Below are 22680 nucleotides of genomic sequence, written 5' to 3'. Positions count from 1 at the left end.
ATGGAGATGTACAGATGTTAGGGGTCACCTGGTCCGCTTCACCTGATCCATAAATTACCTCTTCCTCCTACATACCAAGTATCTGTTCAGTCTCTGCATCTTGGGATAGGTTGCTCATGAAGTAGTTAATTCCAAATTGGACCAGCTCTAAACGTTGAGGAATTTTTCCTTATCTTGTGCTGACAGCTGCCTCCCTGAAACCGATATCCACCGGTTTTGGTTTTGGTGCGACTTTCACGACTGGTTGGTTGTGCATTTGTGCTTCCAGTGCCAAATTAGACGGTCGTAAATGGAGCACAGCTTCTAAATCCTGCCACTTGCCAGGTAAGCAATCAAACTGGAATTGTGGGAAAAATAAAAATCCATTGCCCTTTGACACAGTAATTTGAATTCTGACCGCTTTATTCTAAGAAACCCACATTCCTTCACTACAGAGCCTGGAAAGTTATCAACTCATCTTCCCAGACTTTTTTTGAGTGAGGGTGATCATGGGACTCAGTCTCCCTGAAGTGGAACTTCCTGCTCTCTCTGGGAAGGCTCCATGCCTGGTGCATGGCAGACCTCCCTAAGGATAGCAGAGCATCGAAAGCTCCTGTGCCCTCAGTGAGAGGTTTCCCTACCCCAAGAGCCTCCTCAGTTGTCCCAATTTCTTCTTCGAAACTAAAAACTTACGAAGCTATTGTTTCTCAGGCTTTCTGTCACTCACGGCCAAATGTACTCCTAACTAATGATTATGTAACCAATTAAAATTATATTTATGAAAAGTTTATAATAGCATGAGAAAACGTTCATGTAAATGTTAAGTGAAAAAAGTTTGAAGTAAAATTCATACGGAGTCTAACTACACCTACATAAAGTCAGTGCCAAGAAAATCCCCCAAATTTGTTTGGTGTTTAGATTAAGGGCATTTTTTTCCTTGTAGAATGTTAAAATATTTATTGAGTGTCAGACCCCAGGCCAGGCACTTTTAGATGATTTCATTCTTTTCACTTTTTTGCTCATTTCACACTTTGTTTAGAATGAAAAGATGTTATTAAAGATAAGAACTCCTTTGTCCTGGAAAATCTAAAGGAAAAAAGATCAACCAATTATGATCTGGGAAAAAAATCTACAGAAGTAAACTTTGCCAGTCCTCTCTCCATTGCCATTATTAGAATTCTGATTTATCAGCTAATCAGGAAAATGTGTACTGGAGGTAATGGAAGACTGGCAGGAAATTGACAAATTAACCTCAACTACAAAAAAGTCAAATGATAACTGCTTGATTTCATTAGTACTGCATAAAAAATAATGGTTGTTGAAAAATGAGGAAGAAACAACCAAGTTCTATGATTTCAGCACTAGAATGGTAGGCTGCTATGGGCCATCTAAATATTATTGTGGAGAAAGAAGCTATTGAAATGCAGAGCCATTCAAATCCAGACTGAGATTACAGCTTGGAGTTAATTAACTGAATTCCTATTGTGTATAAACTGAATTTTAAAATATAATCAAAATATGTAGATGATACTATTTCTGACCCGCTGTGTTGCCATCTGACTGTCTTATTTCCTTGATGTCATGCTCCATTTCATGAAAGAAACTGCAGGAGACCGTAATGCATTTTCTCCAGTGATGAGGTGACACAGATGTAACAATGCCCGGCCAGGTAAAGATTTCTGCTTAACTGAGGGCAAAGCAGGAAAACTCGGCCACAGCCTTAAGGCCCCTGGGGAAACTATCCAAGTGGTTTTGGCAATAGCAATGCCACAACTCAGCCATCTAATTCAGCTGTCAGAGCTGGGCTGGGAGTTGTCTTTTTCTGGAGCTGCCTGGAAAAAGGTGGGGCTTCCAGGGTGGCCAGATAGTTATATTATGTGACAGTCTTTGATTTTCTTTGGACTCTACGGGCCCGGTCTGGGACACTGCCATGGGGCTTCCAAGCTCCAAGGAGCGTGAGTATGGAAACTGCCTTCATTTAGACATCCGTTAATCTCATCTACCTCTTAATTGTCAAGGTGCACATATCCATCAAATGCAGGCAGGAATTCCAAGCCGCTGTCTCCATCTCCTCTTCACACTGTGTCTACCACGGGAGGGAGTAGCGGAGTGAGGGATGGAGGATTCAGCCTGTGCGCCTGGTCCCTCCTGCTGATGATAAATTGCTTTTATGCCTTCTGCATCCTTCCCACGCATCTCACAGACACACCGTGGTTCCTTCAGCACCGCAGCAAGTTGTTGAGCTGATGAGGACTGGATGGGCTGGGTCTAGTTGTAGAGCTTTGTGAAAGGTTGCCGGTCTCTGATCCCTGCTTGGCAAATCACTAGCATCTCAGGACAGAAAGGAAAACCTTCTCCAAGGTAGCCCTCTTTCTGGCTTGGATCCAAATGACTCTGAGGGTTCCCTGAGCTTGCACAACATACACCCCCAGAAAATAAGTGTCAACAAGATGAAATCAGTAGGGGGAGAGCACTGTTCTCCAGGGTGGGTATCCACTCTGGGCAGCGGCATTTTGATTCCAGCTCTGCCCTGACCTCCCGCCTCAGCTCTGATAACCAGATTTCAGATGACTCTCACCACACTCTTACCCATTGCATTCCTGGGGCCTGGAGCCCCAGCCCTAAAGCCAGGGCCTACGGCTGAGATCCTGCACCCTGATGATAGGCTTCCAGAGGCTGCTGGCCTAAGCTAGATTTTTCTTTTGTTTTCTTTAAGTAGAGCAAAACGGTTTTAATTTTATTGAACGTACCCTGCGTTGATGATCTATATGTGCTACCTTCCATCTGTTTCAACTGTTCAACCCCATTTCAGCTCAATTTTCTGGAATCTTGAAGAAATCACGGCAGCCTCCAGGCTTCTAAGCAATGCATTTCTACACTTATTTCTGGATGTTCCAGTTTTAGACCTTGACCAAGAACTTCCTCCTGGACACATTATCTCATCCTACTGCATGGCGGAGTCCTTTGCTACCACGCTGGGGACTCTCTTCCCCTTTCTCTTGTCTGAGCTTGCTTTTAAGGGGTTCCTTTCTCCCCATTGGGACCTCGAGCTCCCATTTGTGCTACACTTTTAGGACAACCTGCTTGCCAGCTGAGGTGACATTTTTCACAGCAACTGACGAGGAGCAAGTTTCCCCAGAGTTGGCCCCAGCATCTTGCTGTCTTAGCCTGCCTACCCCATCCGCCCATCCCACCTCACCACCCTGCTGTAATTAATCAGACTGGGTTATTTGAGAGGTTTACTGCTATAAATGGCCTGAGTTCTTAAGGTTCATTCTCTATCTCCCACTCATCACTGCAGACACCCACACATAAGCCAATTGTCTACTCAAGGCTTGGGGTCCTAAAATGTCATCCTTCCCTCCAAGGCAGTCAGAAGCCCCTTTTAAAGAATACAGAGTCTCCACTGACTGTAAAAGGAAACTGCAGTGAATGCTCCATTGCTTATAAGTGTTTAGGAAATAAAAGGTTATAAATAGATCTGTAGAAATCAACAATAACAAAGTCTCCAGACTTAAAGACTCCATTTTGAGCCAAAACAAAGATAAAACTAAGATGACAGATGGGCTTTACCTCAGGGCTGCTAACGCTGCTCAGCTGGTCACGGTAGCTACCTAGAGCACTGTGTTGAGAAGGATCCTGAGGCCAAATCTGAGCTGAGCAGGCAATGACCCCATGATCAATTAGTGATACCCAGGACCAAAGAGAGGCAGCATTCGAACCATTTATTTGCCAAATCTGGAGTGGTCATTTGCATGGCCTTTGGAGCCAGATCTGAGTTCAAACTCAGCTGCCTTGTCATAGGATAATGTTTCACCTCCTTAAGTTAACATTTCCTCAACTATTAAAACAGTGACCACAATGCCATACCTCTAACACAGTATCGATGTTCCCATTACATTTTTGCAAAGCAAAATATGTTGTACATATTAAATGCCCAATAAACAGGAACTCTTATGATATTAATTCTTCAGTTCTGAAGTTGGTTCTCAAAAGTAAATGCCCTGGGGGCTTCCCTGGTGGCGCAGTGGTTGAGAGTCCGCCTGCCGATGCAGGGGACACGGGTTCATGCCCCGGTCCGGGAAGATCCCACATGCCGCAGAGCAGCTGGGCCCGTGGGCCATGGTCGCTGAGCCTGCGCGTCCGGAGCCTGTGCTCTGCAACGGGAGAGGCCACAACAGTGAGAGGCCAGTGTACCGAAAAAAAAAAAAAAAAGTAAATGCCCTGAAATAGGCTCGTCTGACTCAAAGGTTTGTTTACGCTGATTCCCATCTTGTTTTCAAATCAATAAAGCATATGCTGGAGTGTAGGAGGTGCTGGGTAACAGTTGATGATAAATACAGCATTTCTGCTCAGCAATCTCTCCACTAACAGCACCCCTGCACTGGCAGACACTGAGGACTCTGAGTGGCTCCAGACTGAATTCCCAGCTTTCCCTAAAAATAAGCTCACAGACTGAGTCACCCCTTTATTCCCGGGCTCCTCTGAAAGTTGAACAGGATGTCACAGTGTCCAGAAATAGCCTCCACATTCCAACTCTAAATTGGCTTCCATCGGCAATAAGGCTTTCAGCTGAAGTTGGTTAAGACGCTTCTTCTGAGTTTCCATCCAAAGAGAGTGATTTAAGCAATTATAAAAGCGAAAGGTGACCCCTGCACCAAACGAACAGAGAGGCCACCTCAGAAGCCTTCAGCAATTTACCAGCACCGACAGCGATGGAGTGCTGGGCGGGCACCCAGGGAGCAGTTCCCTGCCTCATCTTGCCACGAGAGCAGCCTCTGATAAGCCATGGGCTCTGCCAACCATGGGACCACGTCCTGGCCCCCACCCCTGGCACACCTGACCTTCTGCGACCCAGCACGCCCTGCCCTTCTGGCCTCATTTCTCGGCATGCTCCAGCCACATCCAACTCCTTGTCATCTCCTGCTGCTGCTCTACTCCTTCACAAGCCTCATGACTTTGCCCAAGGTGCCCCTTTAGCCTAGAACTTGGAACAAAGAATACTCTCACCTTGGCCACACTCACCGGGCCTAGGTTACTTTTTGGCCTCTTGGAGAGGGTGGGAGGGGTCAGATTGAGCCCTGGGGCAGAGCAAGGGGATCAGCGAGCCTATGAGACTCAGGCTGCGTGGACCACACTGTGGGGACCCAGAGGAGAGATGGAGGGTGACAGGGTAGGTGTGCTGGGAAGATCTGGCAGAGAGACGCAGATGATGTCGCCCTGTATGAGCTTGGACAAATTACTTAGCTGAGCTGCTGTTTTCTCTGAAATGAAATGCAGAAAATAAAACGTGCTACTCTTTATCGATGCCCCAACAAGATAATGAAAGTGAGAGAATTCGGCAAACTCTAAATGCCCACGAATCCACCAGGCCTGGTTTGGTCATTACCAGTGGTGAGGAGGGGAAATCCAGCGTCCTGAACAGAACAGCCCTGACGGTGGCTAAGTGACATTCTGAGCTCTGGGACGTAGTCTACATCTCTGCCCTCTGTTTTTTTACTGGCTTTCAGGAGGGGGAATGTTTAAGCTTTCTTCATTACAACTTAGTGTGAAATGCTGTTCTAGGCCTTTCCAGATAAAAGGTCCTGTGTGGGGCTTCCCTGGTGGCGCAGTGGTTGGGGGTCCGCCTGCCGATGCACGGGACGCGGGTTCATGCCCTGGTCCGGGAGGATCCCACGTGCCGCGGAGCAGCTGGTCCCCTGAGCCATGGCCCCTGAGCCATGGCCGCTGAGCCTGCGCGTCTGGAGCCTGTGCTCCGCAACGGGAGAGGCCACAATAGTGAGAAGCCCGCATACCGCAAAGAAAAAAAAAAAAGGTCCTGTGTGCTAAGAGGAAGTCATGAGTGTGACAAAGGGCAGAGGCTTGAGGCATTCATGGCGAATGGCACCCACTACTCATGAGTCCCTGGGCCACTTCCCATGGGACACGATTTCTACTGCCATAGCCAGAAGCAGACTAGGGTGTGAATGGCCATCACTGTGAGATGCAGATGCCACCTCACAACAGGCAGGGACCCTGGTATGGGTTGAACTGTGTCCCTCCATAAAATACAGAGTGAAGTCCTCACCCTTAGCACTTCAGAATGTGACCTTATTTGCAAATAGGGTCTTTACAGAGGTAATCCAGTATAACTGGTATCCTCATGAAATGGGGGAATGTGGACACAGACACACACACACACAGAAGACCACGGGAAGAGCCACAGGGACAAGACGTCCAGCTACACATCAAGGAGAGAGGCCTGAAGCAGAGCCTGCCTCTCAGCCCTCAGACGAAACCCATCCCGCTGATACCTTGGTCTCAGACTTCCAGCCTCCAGAACTGTGAGACCGTACATTTCCGTTATTTAAGCCACAGGGACAAGACGTCCAGCTACACGTCAAGGAGAGAGGCCTGAAGCAGAGCCTGCCTCTCAGCCCTCAGACGAAGCCCATCCCGCTGATACCCTGGTCTCAGACTTCCAGTCTCCGGAACTGTGAGATCGTACATTTCCGTTATTTAAGCCACCGTCTGTGGCACTTTGTTACGACGGCCCTAAGAAACCAATACAGACTGTTTATAGCAATCCAGGGAGAAAAAAAACTTTGGCAGCCGCAATAGTCCAAATTGGGTAGAACACTGACATTCATTTGATGAAAAACACAGGTGCTAACCTCACACAAAACATTCTGGAACCTGCTGACCTTAATGTCAGAGGAAACTAATTAGAGGTGGCTCCTTTTTATTTATTTATTCTGAAATTCCCTTGTAGCCATCCTGAATCCCCAGGCTCCTGGTTCGCAGGCATGTCCCCCGCCCTGGTGGTCCACGGCAAGGCATACAATGAGGATGTTGCCCAGCTGCTCGTGGCACGTGCATGTGGTGGGCTCATTGTTGGTCAAGGGTCCTACCACTCACACTGCTCACTGCTGCTTCTGAGGTCACAGTGGGTGCCCAGCCCTCTCTCTTCCCAGAGGAGATCGGCAGACCTCCAGGAATAGGGCAAACCATACTGAAAGCTGCTCCCCACGCAGAAGAGAGGCATCAAGAGAGGACTGAGCTCAAACACAGCTGTGGACAAAAAGAAAGTCGTCTGCCGTCTCAGTAAACAAAGAATGTCACCTGCCATGCCAGTAAACGACGGTGTTGCCCGCCATCAAGCCGTCAGCCACTGCAGACACCCCAACGGTGCACCCTGAGGGGAATTCAGGAAGGAGAATGACAGGAAACTGGCCCTAGATAATTAAGATGCATATCAAAAGAATCATCTCAATGAGCCCAGACTCTTGCATCTTCCCATACACAGAAAAGCATTCAGATCATTAACTTGACGTGTGTGTTTTTTTTGTGACTTAGCAGTAATCTTTCGATGTCGGACTACATGTTTGTTTGTTTTGTCAGCAAAAACTATCTATCTGGCTCTTCCCTCACCTCTTTGGAACAGTCCTTCAGGGCTGTCTGAGAGGCTGCCATCCCGGGCTATAGTCCTCAGTAAGGTCACCGAAGAAAACATAATTCTCAACTTTCAGGTTGTGCTTTTTTTTTTTTTTTTTTTTTTTGGCAACACAGCCCAAGCATCAAATAGCAACCCCAGATAAAAAGGGTAAAGTCGGCAAAGCGAACATTCATCCGAACAAGCGTTCACTGGACATCTAGGATGCGTCTGCTTCCCTCTCTCCTCTTAAGCTCGGGAACCCCAAGTGGGGGCTGGATGCTTCCCTTGCCTTGCGAACTTAGATAGGAAACAAAAGACACAACCCCAACCCAGCCGGGAGGGTTTAGATGGAAAGGCATGTACTGACAGAAGAAGGAACCTGGAGAAATTTGCTAGGGAAGAGTCCCAAGCAGGTGGCTGGGGTAGCATCACGTGGAGGAACAGAGGGAGCTTTAAAGCAGACGCCTGGTTAAGAAAGAATTCAGGGAGACCAGGGATGAGCCAGAACTCAGGGTAGCCAGTTAAAGGCTGTTTTCACTAACCTCTAGCTGAAATGTAGCATTACCTTCAGTTACGAACAGAAGGACAAGCCTCAGAAATATCTTCAGTACCTATGACTTCGCCGTGAATGGAAATCGCAGGTATTTTCAGATCGCATTATAGTTGTCAGAGATAACTTGAAATATCACTTATGTTCACCAATAATTAGAACGTGGAGTATGTATTAGAATTGCCACTAGATTTTATTTAATACAATAATATAGAAGAACAGATGTTATCTATCGCAATTTTCTAATATTGTGCTGCCTGTATTTCAATGTAATTGGTCATCTTTTTAGTCCTATGTATTTTACTGTGTGCATTGAAGCGTTATTCTGAGTCCACAAGACTGAGAAGGAGTCTGAGACATAAAACACATTAAGAACCCTGCTTAAGGTCACTGAAGAGGCTTTGGTGCTATGTGAAAGGTACCATGAAGGCAGCAAGGGGTAATGATGAAATTGACATTGCCCTTGCCTTCCAGGAGCTTATAATCAAGTTAAGGGAGAGAGATAGGTATTAGCCCCTTTGCCCCTCTCCTTGTGCTTCCTGCTGCTTATTCCCATCAAGCAGACTACAGCACCTCCGCCAGCCCATACGGTAGCTCTGTGGGATCTAGAAAAGGTACCTCTTCTCCAAGACACCTTCCTGGCACCTGCTAGAAAACTGCCCTAATACACGAAGCTACAGTGACCACGTAAGAACAGTGCCCCCAGGAGCAGTTACAACCCGAGACAAGGGCCTGACTGATGAATCTCCGCAGAGATACCAGGTAAGAAGCCTCTTTACACACAAAGAGCAACTCCCTCATCCCCTGTACTCTATCATGCTGTTCTTTCCCCCAAACCCAAATGCAGCCTCAGACATCTTCCCAAGACAGTCAGGCTTGACACGAGATGAAAAGCATGTGTCCCCCCAGGCTTGGGGCTTTACCCCTTGTGAGAAACTTGTATTTTCATGGGACATTCTGGAAACTAAAAAAGCCTCCAAGGCTTCAAGGAATGAATCCCTAAGGGTGAAAGGGAAGGCATAAAGCAATGGATCTCTAATACTGAAAGGACGGGAAATACATTTGGTCAGGTAACCCTTACATTATACGACATCGGTTGTTCTCAAAGGGCTTATTTTGTCCTCCAGGGAACATCTGGCAATGTCTGGGGACACTTTTGATCGTCACGCTGGGGCACAGGCAATGCTACTGGCATTTACTGGATAGAACCAGGGATGCTGCTGAACACCATACAATGCACAGGACGGCCCTCCACAGCAAAGAATTATCTGGTCCAAACTGTCGCCAGTGCCACAGTTGAGGGAACCCTATGCTAACCCCATGCTTGGCTTCCTATTCTCCCAGCAGCTGCTCAGAAGTTGCCCAGATAGAGAATGTCAGGGTCTGGCGTATATCTGACCAGAAAAGCAAAAGCCAGCCACCGGCCGAGCGAGGAACCACGAGTGTCCACACCCACGCCTGCCCCCGCACACTCACACGGCCGGCCCAAGTACTGCAGTGATCGCTTTCTAAACCTGATTTCACAATTATGGCTCTACTATCTCCCTTGGGCAATTTGAAAATATTTACTAAGGCACCAAAGTCCCTTTGGAAATTTCCAGGCAGACAAGACTCAGAATTGCAGCTGGCCCTTTTAGACAAGAAAGGGAAGCGGGCAGAAGGGAAACATTTGATGATTCAGGGAGGCTAGAGTGGACTCTGCTACCGGAGGCCATCAGCAGCTTGTACCTGCTGGTCACTTCATTTACAGATAAAGCGATTGGTCCTCTGGCTTCCAGGAGGTAACTGACCCTCAGCAAAGGGCTAATGAATGACAGGGCAGCGGGTCAGAAGCCACTTTCCACTGGCTTCCTGCTCGGACTCAGGGAATGTGGTGGGTGTGTTCTCTGACTCCCATTCTGACACTTCACCCTTAAAATCCCTGGCGAGCACGGAATGAGAGTTCTGGCAATTTCTGGGGAGAAAGAAAAACGATATGGAGAATCACCAGTGCTTTTCCTCTACCCTCTTGTCCCCTGTCAATGGAAAAAAAATGGTTTTAAATGTAATCACTTATTTTTAGATGGGCCAAACCATTACCTCTAAGACATCAGATTTTCTGGTTTTCAAAAGAAAACACATAGTTGGCTTAGATAGTGAGGATGTAACAAGAAAACCGTAGAGTAGCAAAACTCAGTATGCGAGCGCTTCAGCAAATGTCAGCCTCCATCTTAGCAGCCCAGAAAAGAGTGAAAAGGGAGTCTGAGGCTTTACTGATGTTTTTTCATGCACTGTGCCTTCTTTTTTTAAATTTTTATTGAAATATAGTTGCTTTACAATGTTGTGTTAGTTTCGAGTGTACTGCAGTGATTCAGTTATATACATGTATAATATTTAACTGAATATATATATATATATAGATAGATAGATAGATTCCTTTCCATTATAGGCTATTACAAGATATTGAGCATAGTTCCCTGTGCTCTACAGTAGGTCCTTGTTGCTATCTATTTTATATACAGTAGTGCGTATATGTTAATCCCAACCTCCTAATTTATCCTCCCCTCCACCCCCCTTTCCCCTTTGGTAACCATAAGTTTTCTATGTCTGTCTATTTCTGTTTTGTAAATAAGTTCATTGGCATCATATTTTAGATTCCACATATACATGATATCATATGATATTTGTCTTTGTCTGATTTACTTCACATAGGTATGATAATCTCTAGGTCCATCCATGTTGCTGCAAATGGCATTGTTTCATTCTTTTTTATGGCTGAGTAATATTCCATTGTGTATATATACCACATCTTCTTTATCCATTCATCTGTCAATGAATGGACATTTAGGTTGCTTCCACGTCTTGGCTATTGTAAATAGTGTTGCTATGAACACTGAGGTGCATGTATCTTTTCGAATTAGAGTTTTCTCTGTATACATGCCTAGAAGGTTTACTGTTCTGAACTGCTAGCAACCAGACAACAGTTACTTCTTTAGCTAAAAGATTCCTAGAACCTTCAAGACAAACACAACCATACTTCTATGGTTATAGAATAGATATAGAGTCTAGAGCAGGAGTCAGCCACGTCTTTCTACCAAGGGTCAGAGAATAAATATTTTAGGCTTTGCAGGCCGTACGGTCTCTGTTGGAACTACTCAGCTCTGCTGCTGTAGTATGAAATCAGCCATAGAGCACGCATTAATGAATGGGAATGGTTGTGTTCTGATAAAACTTTAGTGTGGACACTGAAATCTGAACTTCATATAATTTTCACATGTCATGAAATTTTTTTTTAAATTTCCAACCATTTACAAATGTACTAACCACGTATTGCTCACAGGCCTTATGAAAGAGAGACTGCAGGCCAGACTTGGCTTGTAGATTGCTGCTTGCTGACTCTGGTCTAGACAGAAAATTGGAATCTCCAATCATTCTTCATTCTGAAGGTACTTTGTAAAATTGATTTTCCTTCTCGTCTCATTATGATTCTGAAATCACACCAGTAAAATTGCTAAATGAAAAAACAAACAAACAAACAAGAGGAATCAATCAACCATCACAGCATTCTCAACCAAAACATCCCGGCTGTGAATGAGCTGGCTGTGAGCTCTGCATGACTCACGGACAACAGACCACAAGGTCCCATCTTGCTCAATGCAAGATATATGGCCTGCTGAAGGCTAGCATTCCAGTGATATTTGCAAAATCACCCAGTGTGAACAATGTCCTTGTTTAGTCTTCGCAATCTCATATTATTCACAGGTTGGGCCAGGGGAGGGGGGTGAAGGGGGGCTGGAAAATGTCCCAGTTTCTGAAATCCAGTTGTCCTCTGCCCTCCAACACACATGAATCCATTTCTTATTCTCCAGAAAGGATACGTCTAGTGGGTTTCTTGAAAACACATTAATGTATTGATGAGGTCCTCTTGGCCTTCCAGTACATGCCCTATCTTCCTACAAACTTATTACTATTTAAAACCAATGAGTATTGATAGACTGGGAGTTTGGGATTGACATATACACACTGCTATGTTTAAAACAGAAACCAAAAAGGACCTACTGTATAGCGCAGGGAACTCTGCTCAATGTTGCATAATAACCTAAACAGGAAAAGAATTTGAAAGATAGATACATGTATATGTATAACTGAATCACGTTGCTGTACACCTGAAACTAATACAACACTGTTAATCAACTATATCCCAATATAAAATAAAAAAATTTTTTAAATAGAAAAAAATGAAATAAGAAAGGGAAAAAAATAAAGTAAAACCAATGAGTATTTTCACACTCACATGGAAGAGTGAAACACAGACCCAGAAAAAGTGTGTTCTAAACTCGGTTGTGAATGCAGCATATATATGTGAAGTGGATGAGCTTGACAGATAAACTACAGGACGCCCAGTTAAATCTGAATTTCAGAAGAACAACAGATCATTTTTTAGTATAAAAGTGTGTCCCCTGCAATAACTGGGCATCCTATAATTTTAGTTGCCAAATGTGATAACGCTAGTAGAGGCTAGAGAAAAAAGGAACTAGGCTGGAGTGGTAGGTATTTATTAGGGAAAAGCAAGAATTTGTTATAGGTTTGGGAGGGGCATTCATTATGAAAGAGCTACCCACCAAAGACTGGGAACTGCAGTTTCCTGTTCTGGTTAACCCTCTCACCCCAAGTGGTTTTCAGAATCCTTAAAGTCAGGGTGCAAGGTGGGGCCTTTACATTCCAATGTGTACTGAGTTAAAAAAACAGTGTTTCCTGGGGGAGTCCTGAGGGCTGATGGACTGTTCTGCATCCTGGGTGTGCTGGCAGTTACACAAATCTACACGTTACAAAATTCAGAGATGTGTACATCAAAAAGGTCATTTTGCTCTATATTAATTATTATTATTATTTTTTTAAGGAGTGATTTCAGTTGTTACTTCTTACAGAGAATTTGCGAGTTGATCCAGCATGCTGGATAAGGAACGGATTTAAGTAGCAATCCCGACTCTAACCTGAGACTATGGTTTTCTTATAGGGTCCCCATCCAGAGGGCCCTCGATGGGCTTTCGGCAGGTCCCCCACCAATTTGCCCAACAGACCTAAACATACCTACATCTGACTTAGCCTCAGGCTGAAACACTACTACCCTATCACCTCCACATACTACTGGCTTTAAAATTAAATAAAAATGCTGTGAAAGGCAGAAATGGGAAACTGGGGGCCCGAGGTGGGTGTAGGGAGTGGGGTCAGGGGTGAGGAATGAATCCAGCCCGCACACTGTATTAAAATCTCACTGTGTTTGGTTTGGCCCACACAGTGTTTCAATGGTTATGAACATATCAATATCAACAGACTTCCTTCAAAAGCTGGATTTCTAGATGCCTTGAAGAATAGAAGATCTCAGACTTATATTCCCACAAAGTACCCATCAGCTGGAGTTGAATGCTGCCTGCCCTCTGGGGAACCCACCCTCTACGTTCACCACAGTCCCACAAGCTCAGCCACCAGGTCCACCTGACACCTGTGCACAACTGAGATTTTAACGCCCAGTATAAGGCACTCAGCAGGGTGTCTGGCCCATGGGAAGCTCTCAGGAACTGGAAGACCCTTCCTCCCTCCCCCTAAAAGAAAGCTACAGGATCAAGTTACCATCTTTGACTTGCTTTCTGAGCCCTGGGGTGCCCTGTCTCCCTATAGGCGAGAGGTTCTCCTCCTGTTCCCCCCCCCCCCCCCAATGCTAAGCCATTCTGCTTCCAGCTTTTCTCTGTGGACCCAGGCTCAGGGCAGATGGAGAGCTGGAATCCTCCAGAGGCAGTGATATGTCAAGATTGAGAGCGATGATGGCGGAAAGGGGAGAGAGAGGAGGGTAACTGAGCAATTACTTTTTTTTTTTTAAATGAATATGTTGAAGTCCTAACTCTTAATTAATTTATTCCTGCTGTGTTGGGTCTTCGTTTCTGTGCGAGGGCTTTCTCTAGTTGTGGCAAGCGGGGGCCACTCTTCATCGCGGTGCGCGGGCCTCTCACTATTGCGGCCTCTCTCATTGCGGAGCACAGACTCCAGATGCGCAGGCTCAGTAGTTGTGGCTCACGGGCCTAGATGCTTCGCGGCACGTGGGATCCTCCCAGACCAGGGCTCGAACCCGTGTCCCCTGCATTAGCAGGCAGATTCTCAACCACTGCGCCACCAGGGAAGCCCTGAGCAATTACTTTTACCTTCGCCTCCTCTGTGTTGTCAGGGCCAATGCTTTCTCTTCATCGTGGCCATCATATCCAATGCTGATGGGATGGACATCTGTCATTCTCACTCCCGTGTGAATAAGGATGGGGAGTGATCAGGCTGCCAAAGTCTCATTTCTAGTAGCTGGTACCATTAGAGAGTACATTCTACAGCCAGCCTCCAGGACCTGCCCTGCCTTCCGACCCATCCCCACAGACCTATCCCAGCTGTTGTTAAATATCCTTTGGGTTTTGCTGCAAGTTTTATTTGATGACCAGCACTAAATTCTGAACACGTATGCTCAGACTTCACTGTTCATGAACAAGGCTGCCTATATACCACCTGGAAAAGAAAAATGGGCACTCAGATGATGGGCTCATCACTATCTAGAGTGTGTTTTTGCTTCCTGGATAAGCAGTATTTCTTTTCAAGGCCATTCACATTAGCTTCAAGCTTTCCAGATCTTTTTTTTAAACTGATCATTTTTTTTCCCCAGCTTTAAGGTATGATTGACAAATAAAAGTTGTATATGTTTACAGTGTACAACATGATGTTTTGATATGCATTGTGAAATAATTATCACAGTCAAGCTAATTCACATATCCATCACCTCACAGTTACCATTTTTGTGTTTAATGACAACACGTGAGATCTACTCTCTTAGCAGATTTCAAGTATATAATACATGATTATTAACCACAGTCACCATGCTGTACATTAGGTTTTCAGAACTTATTCAACTTATAACTGGAAGTTATACCCTTTGATCAACATCGCCCCCTTTCCCCCACTTCTCAGCCTCTAGTACCCATCACTCTCCTCTGTTACTATAAGTTCAATGGTTTTTTTTTTAGATTCCACATATAAGTGAGATTATAGGTATTTATCTTTCTGTGTCTGGCTTTTTTCACTTAGCAGAATGCCCTCCAGGGTCCAACCATGTTGTCACAAATGGCAGGACTTCCTTCTTTTTAAAGGCTAAATAATATTCCACTCTGTATGTACCACCTTTTCTTTATCCAATCATTTGTCAATGGACACTTAGGTTGTTTTCATCTCTTGGCTACTGTGAATAGTGATGCTGTAATGAACATGGGAGTGCATCTATCTCTCCAAGATAGTGATTTTATTTCCTTGGGATGTATACCCAGAAGTGGGATTCCTGGATCACATGGCAGTTCTATTTTGAATTTCTTGAGGAACCTCTACACTCTTTTCCACTTTTCAGATCTTATATGTCTCACAGTCCCACTGGGGCAAGGAAATTTTCAAACCATTTCCCAACCCATTAGAGGCAGCAAGTATCATCAACCCAAGCTGACAAGTCAGGCCATAGAAACTCTGTTTAAGATGAAGCAGGAGGGACTTCCCTGGCAGTCCAGTGGTTAGGACTCCGTACTTCCAGTGCAGGGGTCACGGGTTTGATCCCTGGTCAGGGAACTAAGATCCCACATGCCGCACGGAACGGCTAAAAATAAATAAATAAATAAATTAATTAAAAAGTAAATAATCTACTACTCACAATAAAGATTATCCTCAACCATATTGTTTAAAAAAAAGAAAAAGAAAAAGATGAACCAGGAGCCCGGGGGGAGCCTCTGGATTGACCCCATGCCTCTCAGCCGAAAGGTACCTCTTCCAGCTTCTCTATCCATCACATAAGGACATGCATCTATCACAGCTGCCCCAATCCTGAAGCCCCATGTGGTACTTACTGGTCTCAAAAATTGTTTGCACTATTACTCAAACTCGGAGAAAGAGGATCCCCTGGCTACCACCAAGGGGTTAAGTTTTCAAGCATATGTTTTTCTCTTAAGAATAACGTTTTTTTAATAATCCTCAAAGTTTTAAGTTTCAGCCCTGAACTAAAAAATAAAGTGAATCCTCAGATGACTGGTTATAATTTAGAAGGGGGGAAAAATCCCACCCACCTAGAATAGTAAGTAAATCGGTATAATGTAGCAAAGAAGTAAGGGCAGGTTTTACAAATGCCTTGAAGACATTTTGGAGGGCACAGCCTGTCAAGAGCCTGGAAGCCCGCAGGGTAATGAAGTAGGCTGCCAGAGGGGATATGATGAGGGGTAAGATGTGTTCTGAGGTTTGGCTCACAGCCTTTGCATCTACAGCTAGGGCTTTCACCTTGGGGGCGCATGTGGCTTTTCATTCCCCTTCCATTTTATGCGAGGGGAAGGGACCAGGTTCCCTATTCCTTTCTTCCAGCTAAGCTCAGAGGATGCTATAGGAGTATTGATACTAGAGTCAAAGACTAGCCCCGAAATACTTTTAATATAAGTTCAGCATTATGTAAATAGGCTATAGGCTTGTCTCTGTCTGTCTCTCTGTGTATTTAATAATCTCCTTTTGTGGATTCTAATTCAACATGAGACTAATGGAAAAGACTGACATACCCATTAACCAAGGGCATATGTAGCTCCAACATGCTCCCCCACCCCCCCAAACCTCTGCTTCTGCCGGCATTTCCTGCCAGAAATAGGTCTCAGCTGTGCAGTATTCGCCCAAACCCAGCGCTCAAGTGCAAACTTGCCTCTATGAAGCGCCCATGCTGGGCGGCCATCACCCAACAGTCTGTCCGTGTTCTCTTAGGTCTCATCCTGCACAGTGTGGCCTCTGTGCTTTGTGTTTTAGGACAAATAAGAGCCTGGGTGAGGCTGAATCCATCTGAATATGAAGGGTTGGTTCAAACAATGGATGCTACAATTAGGATGAGGAAGCCTGGAGGACATCTTGACAAGAATAAACTCCTCTTTGATATGCCAATGACAAGCCTGGCTTGTGCACACAGACTGGCTTAGGATAGAATCACTAACCATCATTAAGTAAATGAACCTCACTTGCTTGCTCATGGTGACCTCCTACTAGAGTTGCTCCCGTGAGAAGCAGCTGCGTTGAGAATCAGGCCTGAAGGCTGGAGAGGCTGCCACAAGACTTGATTAGCTGATCTGCTCTGGGACTTCTCCATCTATAGCATCATGATATGTAGCATGTATATTTCTCAAAGGGGCTCCCACTGTACTGCTGGATATCTGCTCTGTTGCATGACTTCTTGTCTCACTGAGGTGCCCCCTAAGGCCTCCCCAACTGAATTTTATAGCCCATGGTTTTGATCAGCCAATCCCAATCCCAAGCATACCCTTGAAACAGGTGTCTTCAATTTTACTTTATTTAAATAGATTAAGACAAGTACCCAAGACAAACAAGATCTCCTCTGTATTAGTCACTTGATGTAAGAGGAACACAACTATACCACTTTCCAACTGAGCTACGTTCAGGCTCTAATTAAGACTTGAATTTGGTCTTTCATTCCATTTCACCTCTTTAAAATATACACACTTCACAAACTCCTGGGCATGTCACAGTGGGCGTGTGCCACTTATGAAGACCCAGACCATCCTCTCCCTTTGCTACTGGTCTTCCACCACATCCCCACGGGTTTTCCACGTGTATTCCCCAGAACAGCAGCTGCAGCTGCGAAGAATAAACCCTGGGAACCTGTTAGAAATGCAAATTCTCAGGCTCCACCCCAGATCTACTAAATCAAACACTCTGGGAGTGGGACCCAGCAATCTGTGTGTTTAAGGAGCCCTCCATGCCCTTCAGTGCATGATCCTAATGCACTGAAGTTTGAGAATCACAGTTCTACACCATTTCTGGCCCAAAGCCTACGCCCAATAGCAGTTGCTGCCACTATTAGTAGTCCTGAGCCCAGCTCCCTCTCCCTACATTGTCTACTTGAGGCTGACAACAAATCAAAACCATCTCAAACACCTGGGTAACACGTGCTGGCTCAATGTGCCTACCTTGCTCTTAAAGGTGCTTCTGGGATAACAGGAATTTCCCACACCAAGCTGCTGTCTTTTAAATTTTTCTGTTAATTTTGAGATAGCAATCTCCTACCTAGATGTGAACTTTGAGTTACAATAATGTCAGTGGTTGCAAGGAGCTCATTTAATATAAAAAAGTATGGGGGGGGGGGACTTCCCTGGTGGCGCAGTGGTTGAGAATCCGCCTGCCAGTGCAGGGGACATGGGTTCGAGCCCTGGTCCGGGAAGATCACACATACCATGGAGCAACTAGGCCGGTGCACCAAAACTACTGAGCCTGCACTCTAGAGCCCATGAGCCACAACTACTGAAGCCCACATGCCTAGAGCCCGTGCTCCACCATGACAGAAGCCACCGCAATAAGAAGCCTGCGCACTGCACCAAAGACCCTATGCAGCCAAAAATAAAGAAATAAAAAATATAGGAGGGCTTCCCTGGTGGCACAGTGGTTGAGAATCCGCCTGCCGATGCAGCAGACACAGGTTCGTGCCCCGGTCCGGGAGGATCTCACATGCCACGGAGCGGCTAGGCCCGTGAGCCATGGCTGCCGAGCCTGCACGTCCAGTGAGAGGCCTGTGTACCGCAAAAAAAAAAAAAAAAAAAGGAAATATGCACTATTTTTCCAATGATCCAAACATTTGTACACCAAACTCATAAGGCCCTATTGAAAATGCACCCTGATTTTGTAACATTTTGAAAGATCTCAGGGGAGCTGGTACTACCACTTCACGGCATCCTTATGAAATCCAAACAAGTCCACGCATAAGGAAAGCACATGGTAATGTTCAAAGCTCTACCTACATGTGGAGATCACGAAAGGTCAACCCGTTGGCCAAAAGGAATTTTGTTGTGTCCACGAATTTTTTAAAAGCTTTTAAGCTACTTGATGCTATTCTTTTTGAAACGGGAGATCTCACATTTTAAAAAGGAAGATTTCTGGCTTCTCTTGAGAATCAGTTGATGTGACAACATAGGACCCACGTGCTCACCTGGTATAAATTAACTGTACCTTCACTGAGAAGTGATATCTGCTCTCCAGGTCCTTAACGATTTCCCACTCAATCCGTGTCAATCGTTTATGTTACAGGCTGGCTCCCGGGTCCTTTTGGGTTTGCAACTCCTGTCGACTATAAACAATCCTTTCCATTGTTTTTATTAGTATCCTCCTGCACTGCAAACTCTCAGGTGTTATTATACTCATGAAATTTCCCAGTTTGGCAATTCACCAGTTGAGGTGAAAAGAATTCATCTTTCACCCTTTGCGTCCATTTTCTCCATAAAGATGCATGTGTTATGATTTGTTGATTCGCTTACTATAAACAGAAAACTTTTGTTGACTGTTTTCTGTACCCCTGCTCTGAGTATTTCCCACAAAATATCTCAAATAACCTTCACAACAATTCCATGAGGTGGGTATTATAATTATCTCCAACTTACAGATGAGGAAACCGAGGGCCAGCAAGGTCTCACAGATACTAATAGAAAAGCTGGGATGTGAGCCAAGGCTTTCGTACACCTGAATCCACGCTTGTTACTCACCAGACTGTGAGGTACTGACAGCCCTGGGGACCACCGTCTCTGTGCACCAATGCCATTTGCTGCCTCAGTCAACATCACACTACATGATGATCAACTCTCACTGCCAAGGAAGTTGATCAACATCCCCAAAAACGATCAGTGACGAAACGTGGGTAGTTCAAAGGACCAATAGCAGTGGTCCACAAAGCACTGGGTAACCCCAAAGAAATGCAGAGAAGCCTTCACTGAGCCCTGTTTTTCTTCTAAATATTAACAAATCATAACCCACAAGCCCCCCTGCTTGGCTTTTTAAATGATGACTGCTCTATTTCACAGGGGACTTGCCAGAGCAGCTACTCTTTGTCCCAAGAGGCTAAAGCCTGATATACTCAGAGGTACAAATAAATGGTCAGACAGGTGTATGGCCCTTGGGCATATCTGTGTAAGGCCTGCCTTGTCACTCCCAGACCTGGTAATGACACTGAATGGGCCCTCAGTGGCTGAGCGGCCCTGCAGAGTCAGCTGGGGCAAACTCTTCCTTGGCACCAATGTCCTGAGCAAACCATTTTTTAAGCCTCAACTTGAACTTTTAGAAGCAGGGTACCATTTATGTAGAAGAAGATAACAAATGACTGGGATCTTCAATTCTCCAGCCCTTTACCAGCTGCCTGCCAACGACAGAGGTTCATGTCCAGGGAGGGTCCCCCCAAGAATCACAGTTTTTGTTACTATAGGTCTTGGGCTTGGGTCTCTAGAACCCCTGAGGGATCCCTGACCTGGGAAGCTGGGCTGGATCACACGCAAATGGCAGCCAGGACTTTTGTCCAAGCCATGCAGGCCAACCGAAGCGGCCTGAATCAGCGCGGGCTGACTGGCCTCCTTAGCCTTTGGTCCCCACCGCAACCCTGGCACTCAAGGTCTTATTGCTCAGAGGCAAGAAGAACACTGAGAGATGAAGCCAAGGAAATGCCAAGAGTGTTTTTTTGTGGGTAAAAGGCATAACCAGCCTAACCCACCCACCTACGTCTGGGCCTTCTCAGGACAGAGAATGGGGTCAGGTGGGAGCCACAGGCCACTATCTGTACCCTCTGGGGGAGAATTTTAAGAGGGAGAGGGGTCCAAAGTGAAATCCCCCAAAAGGCAGATTCCACAGAGTCATGGCTAGGCCCACATACCCCCAAGCTCACCCCTTTCCCCACCGCCAGCTCAGAAGGATCCTAGGGGCAGCTCCAGCCCCTAGCACAGCACCCCTCCAAGGCTAGACGTGCCACTAACACGAGGAATCAGGAGTCAGGAGAGAGATACAACTCTTCCACACCTCCCTGTGTGAGCCCAGATGCCTCTGTATACTCGACTGTAAAGTGGAGACAATGAGACCTGCCCAGCGCAGCTCAGAATTAAGGTATCACGTGCAGGTTTTTGTAAAGTGCTGTACAAATGCCGAAGATCGTTTTTATTATTCGACAGAGTCTGAGTTCTCATTAAGTGACAACATTCCCTAAAGAGCCAGTGTAGGTTGGATTGGCACCTCATATCTCAGTAAATATGGACACACTCACACGTGTCCGTATTTTCTATGTCTCTGAGGGCTTTTGCCCACAATGACCACTGAAACGTTCAGTTATCTTCACCAGGGCCCAAGGAAGACTCTCTTCCTCTCGGATGTGCAGACATAACAACATCCTCCCCTCAAACTGGTTTCTATTGAGACACAGTGGTTTGTTCTCCAAGGGAATGTTACTCACTCGGTTAGAACTCCCATTGGGTATTTCCATGCACTGAAACCCAGCTTGGAAGACTCTCAAAAGGATGTGGCCTCCTGGTTTGTCTCAGCCTTTCCTGATGCTACTGAATCAGTCTGCTTCTGCCTCATCCGCTCACACAGAGGCTGCCGAACCACCCAGTGAGCTCGTGGGAAGAGCACGAGATGCTGCCACCATCTTGTGGGGAGCCAATCCTGGCAGTGGTCAATAAAGGGGCTCCAGTGTCCTCCAGTGTGGGTTCTGATCCTGGCCTTGACACTTTCTGTTAAGGTCGGGCTCTTTAAAATGTGGACAATATAGACGTTCCTCCCCCATCAGCTTATTAGGATTAAATGGCATCATCTGTGTTCAAATGCACTTGCGTCTCCTTGCTGAGTCGGTGCCTTTGGCTACTGACTTAACTTCTTCATGTGTTTCGCTTTCCCTTTCTTATACTAACTATTTCAAATCAATAATAAACTAACAACAAGCAAGTGAATAAACACCTTCTGCTCATTGGGAAGTTACTGTGTTATTTTACATTTTTTTTTCAACCTTCAAGACTTGCTCAAACATCTCCTCTCTTGGAAAGTGCTCTGTAACTCCTCCAGGTCAGCTTACCTGCTCCAGGTGTGTGCTCATTTGCATAAGTATTCCTGCTACTGAATAGTAATTGTTTATGTTAGACTATTAACAACTTAAGATTTTTTTTTTAAAGAACACACGTCACAAGAGCCCTGCTGAATAGAAAATGGTCAATAAATGGCAACTGTATTATTATGCCCTGAATGATTACCTGCATTCATTGTGCTATAGAGGCATCTTGCTGTCTTCTAAAATTACAACTTTGGGAGAGTCCCTACGGATGGAGGGAGCACCTGGAAGTAGAGACACTTGTCAAGATGGATTTGCTCCTCTTTTGACAGGAAGTAGGCTGAGATTCATCTTTTCTCATTGATTAGTCTCTGGACACAACTGGAAGATTCAATTAAAGCACTATAGTTTCTGAGTATTTCACTCCCTTGGGGGGAAAAAAATCCCACAGATGATCATGTGGCTAGTAGGTCACAGGACATCTGTCCCTTTTCGAACTTAAGTGTGCGAAGGGTAAAGTCTTCCCTCTGATGGCTGAAACTTGGGGACACTGACTTTTTGGCATTGCCAGTCCCTTCCGAGAGGCAATACTTTGTAAATACCTACTGCATGACCGGATGGATGGATCCTCCAGGCACATCTCTGCACCTGGTCTGAGGAGCTAGCGAAATTGACACTGGGCTGAGCTCTGGCCTTCAGTCGAGTAAAGGAAAGGATAAAGAAGGCTATTTAGACTTTTTCTGTTTCAGAGATGTTGCCTCTCACCCTCACAGGACAAGGCAGCAGTGTAGACAGGAATTGGGGGCTCTAGACCATCTACTGGCCCCTCCATGCCAGGTCCTTCACCTGCACCATATCGAA

The 22680-nt window shown here is 45.6% G+C and overlaps 1 protein-coding gene across 17 annotated transcripts in view; it reads right to left on the bottom strand.

Moving 5' to 3' along the window:
* Positions 1–22680, bottom strand: part of PALM2AKAP2 (PALM2 and AKAP2 fusion) — a 627479-nt gene that overhangs the window by 339770 nt on the left and 265029 nt on the right. Inside the window, exon 1 of one of the 17 annotated variants that reach the window (XM_073806375.1) lies at positions 11247–11369. The exons of the other annotated variants lie outside the window; for them this stretch is intronic. Within the exon in view, the coding sequence (XP_073662476.1) occupies positions 11247–11354 (108 nt within the window). The 5' untranslated portion in view covers positions 11355–11369. Of the gene's footprint in view, positions 1–11246; positions 11370–22680 lie in introns of those variants that run through there. 17 annotated transcript variants of the gene reach the window in all.

The sequence above is a fragment of the Tursiops truncatus genome, chromosome 6 (assembly GCF_011762595.2).
Source record: "Tursiops truncatus isolate mTurTru1 chromosome 6, mTurTru1.mat.Y, whole genome shotgun sequence".
In the NCBI taxonomy this organism is placed as follows: domain Eukaryota; kingdom Metazoa; phylum Chordata; class Mammalia; order Artiodactyla; family Delphinidae; genus Tursiops; species Tursiops truncatus.
The sequence above is the reverse complement of the archived record's forward strand: the minus strand, read 5'-3'. Positions and strand labels throughout refer to the sequence as shown.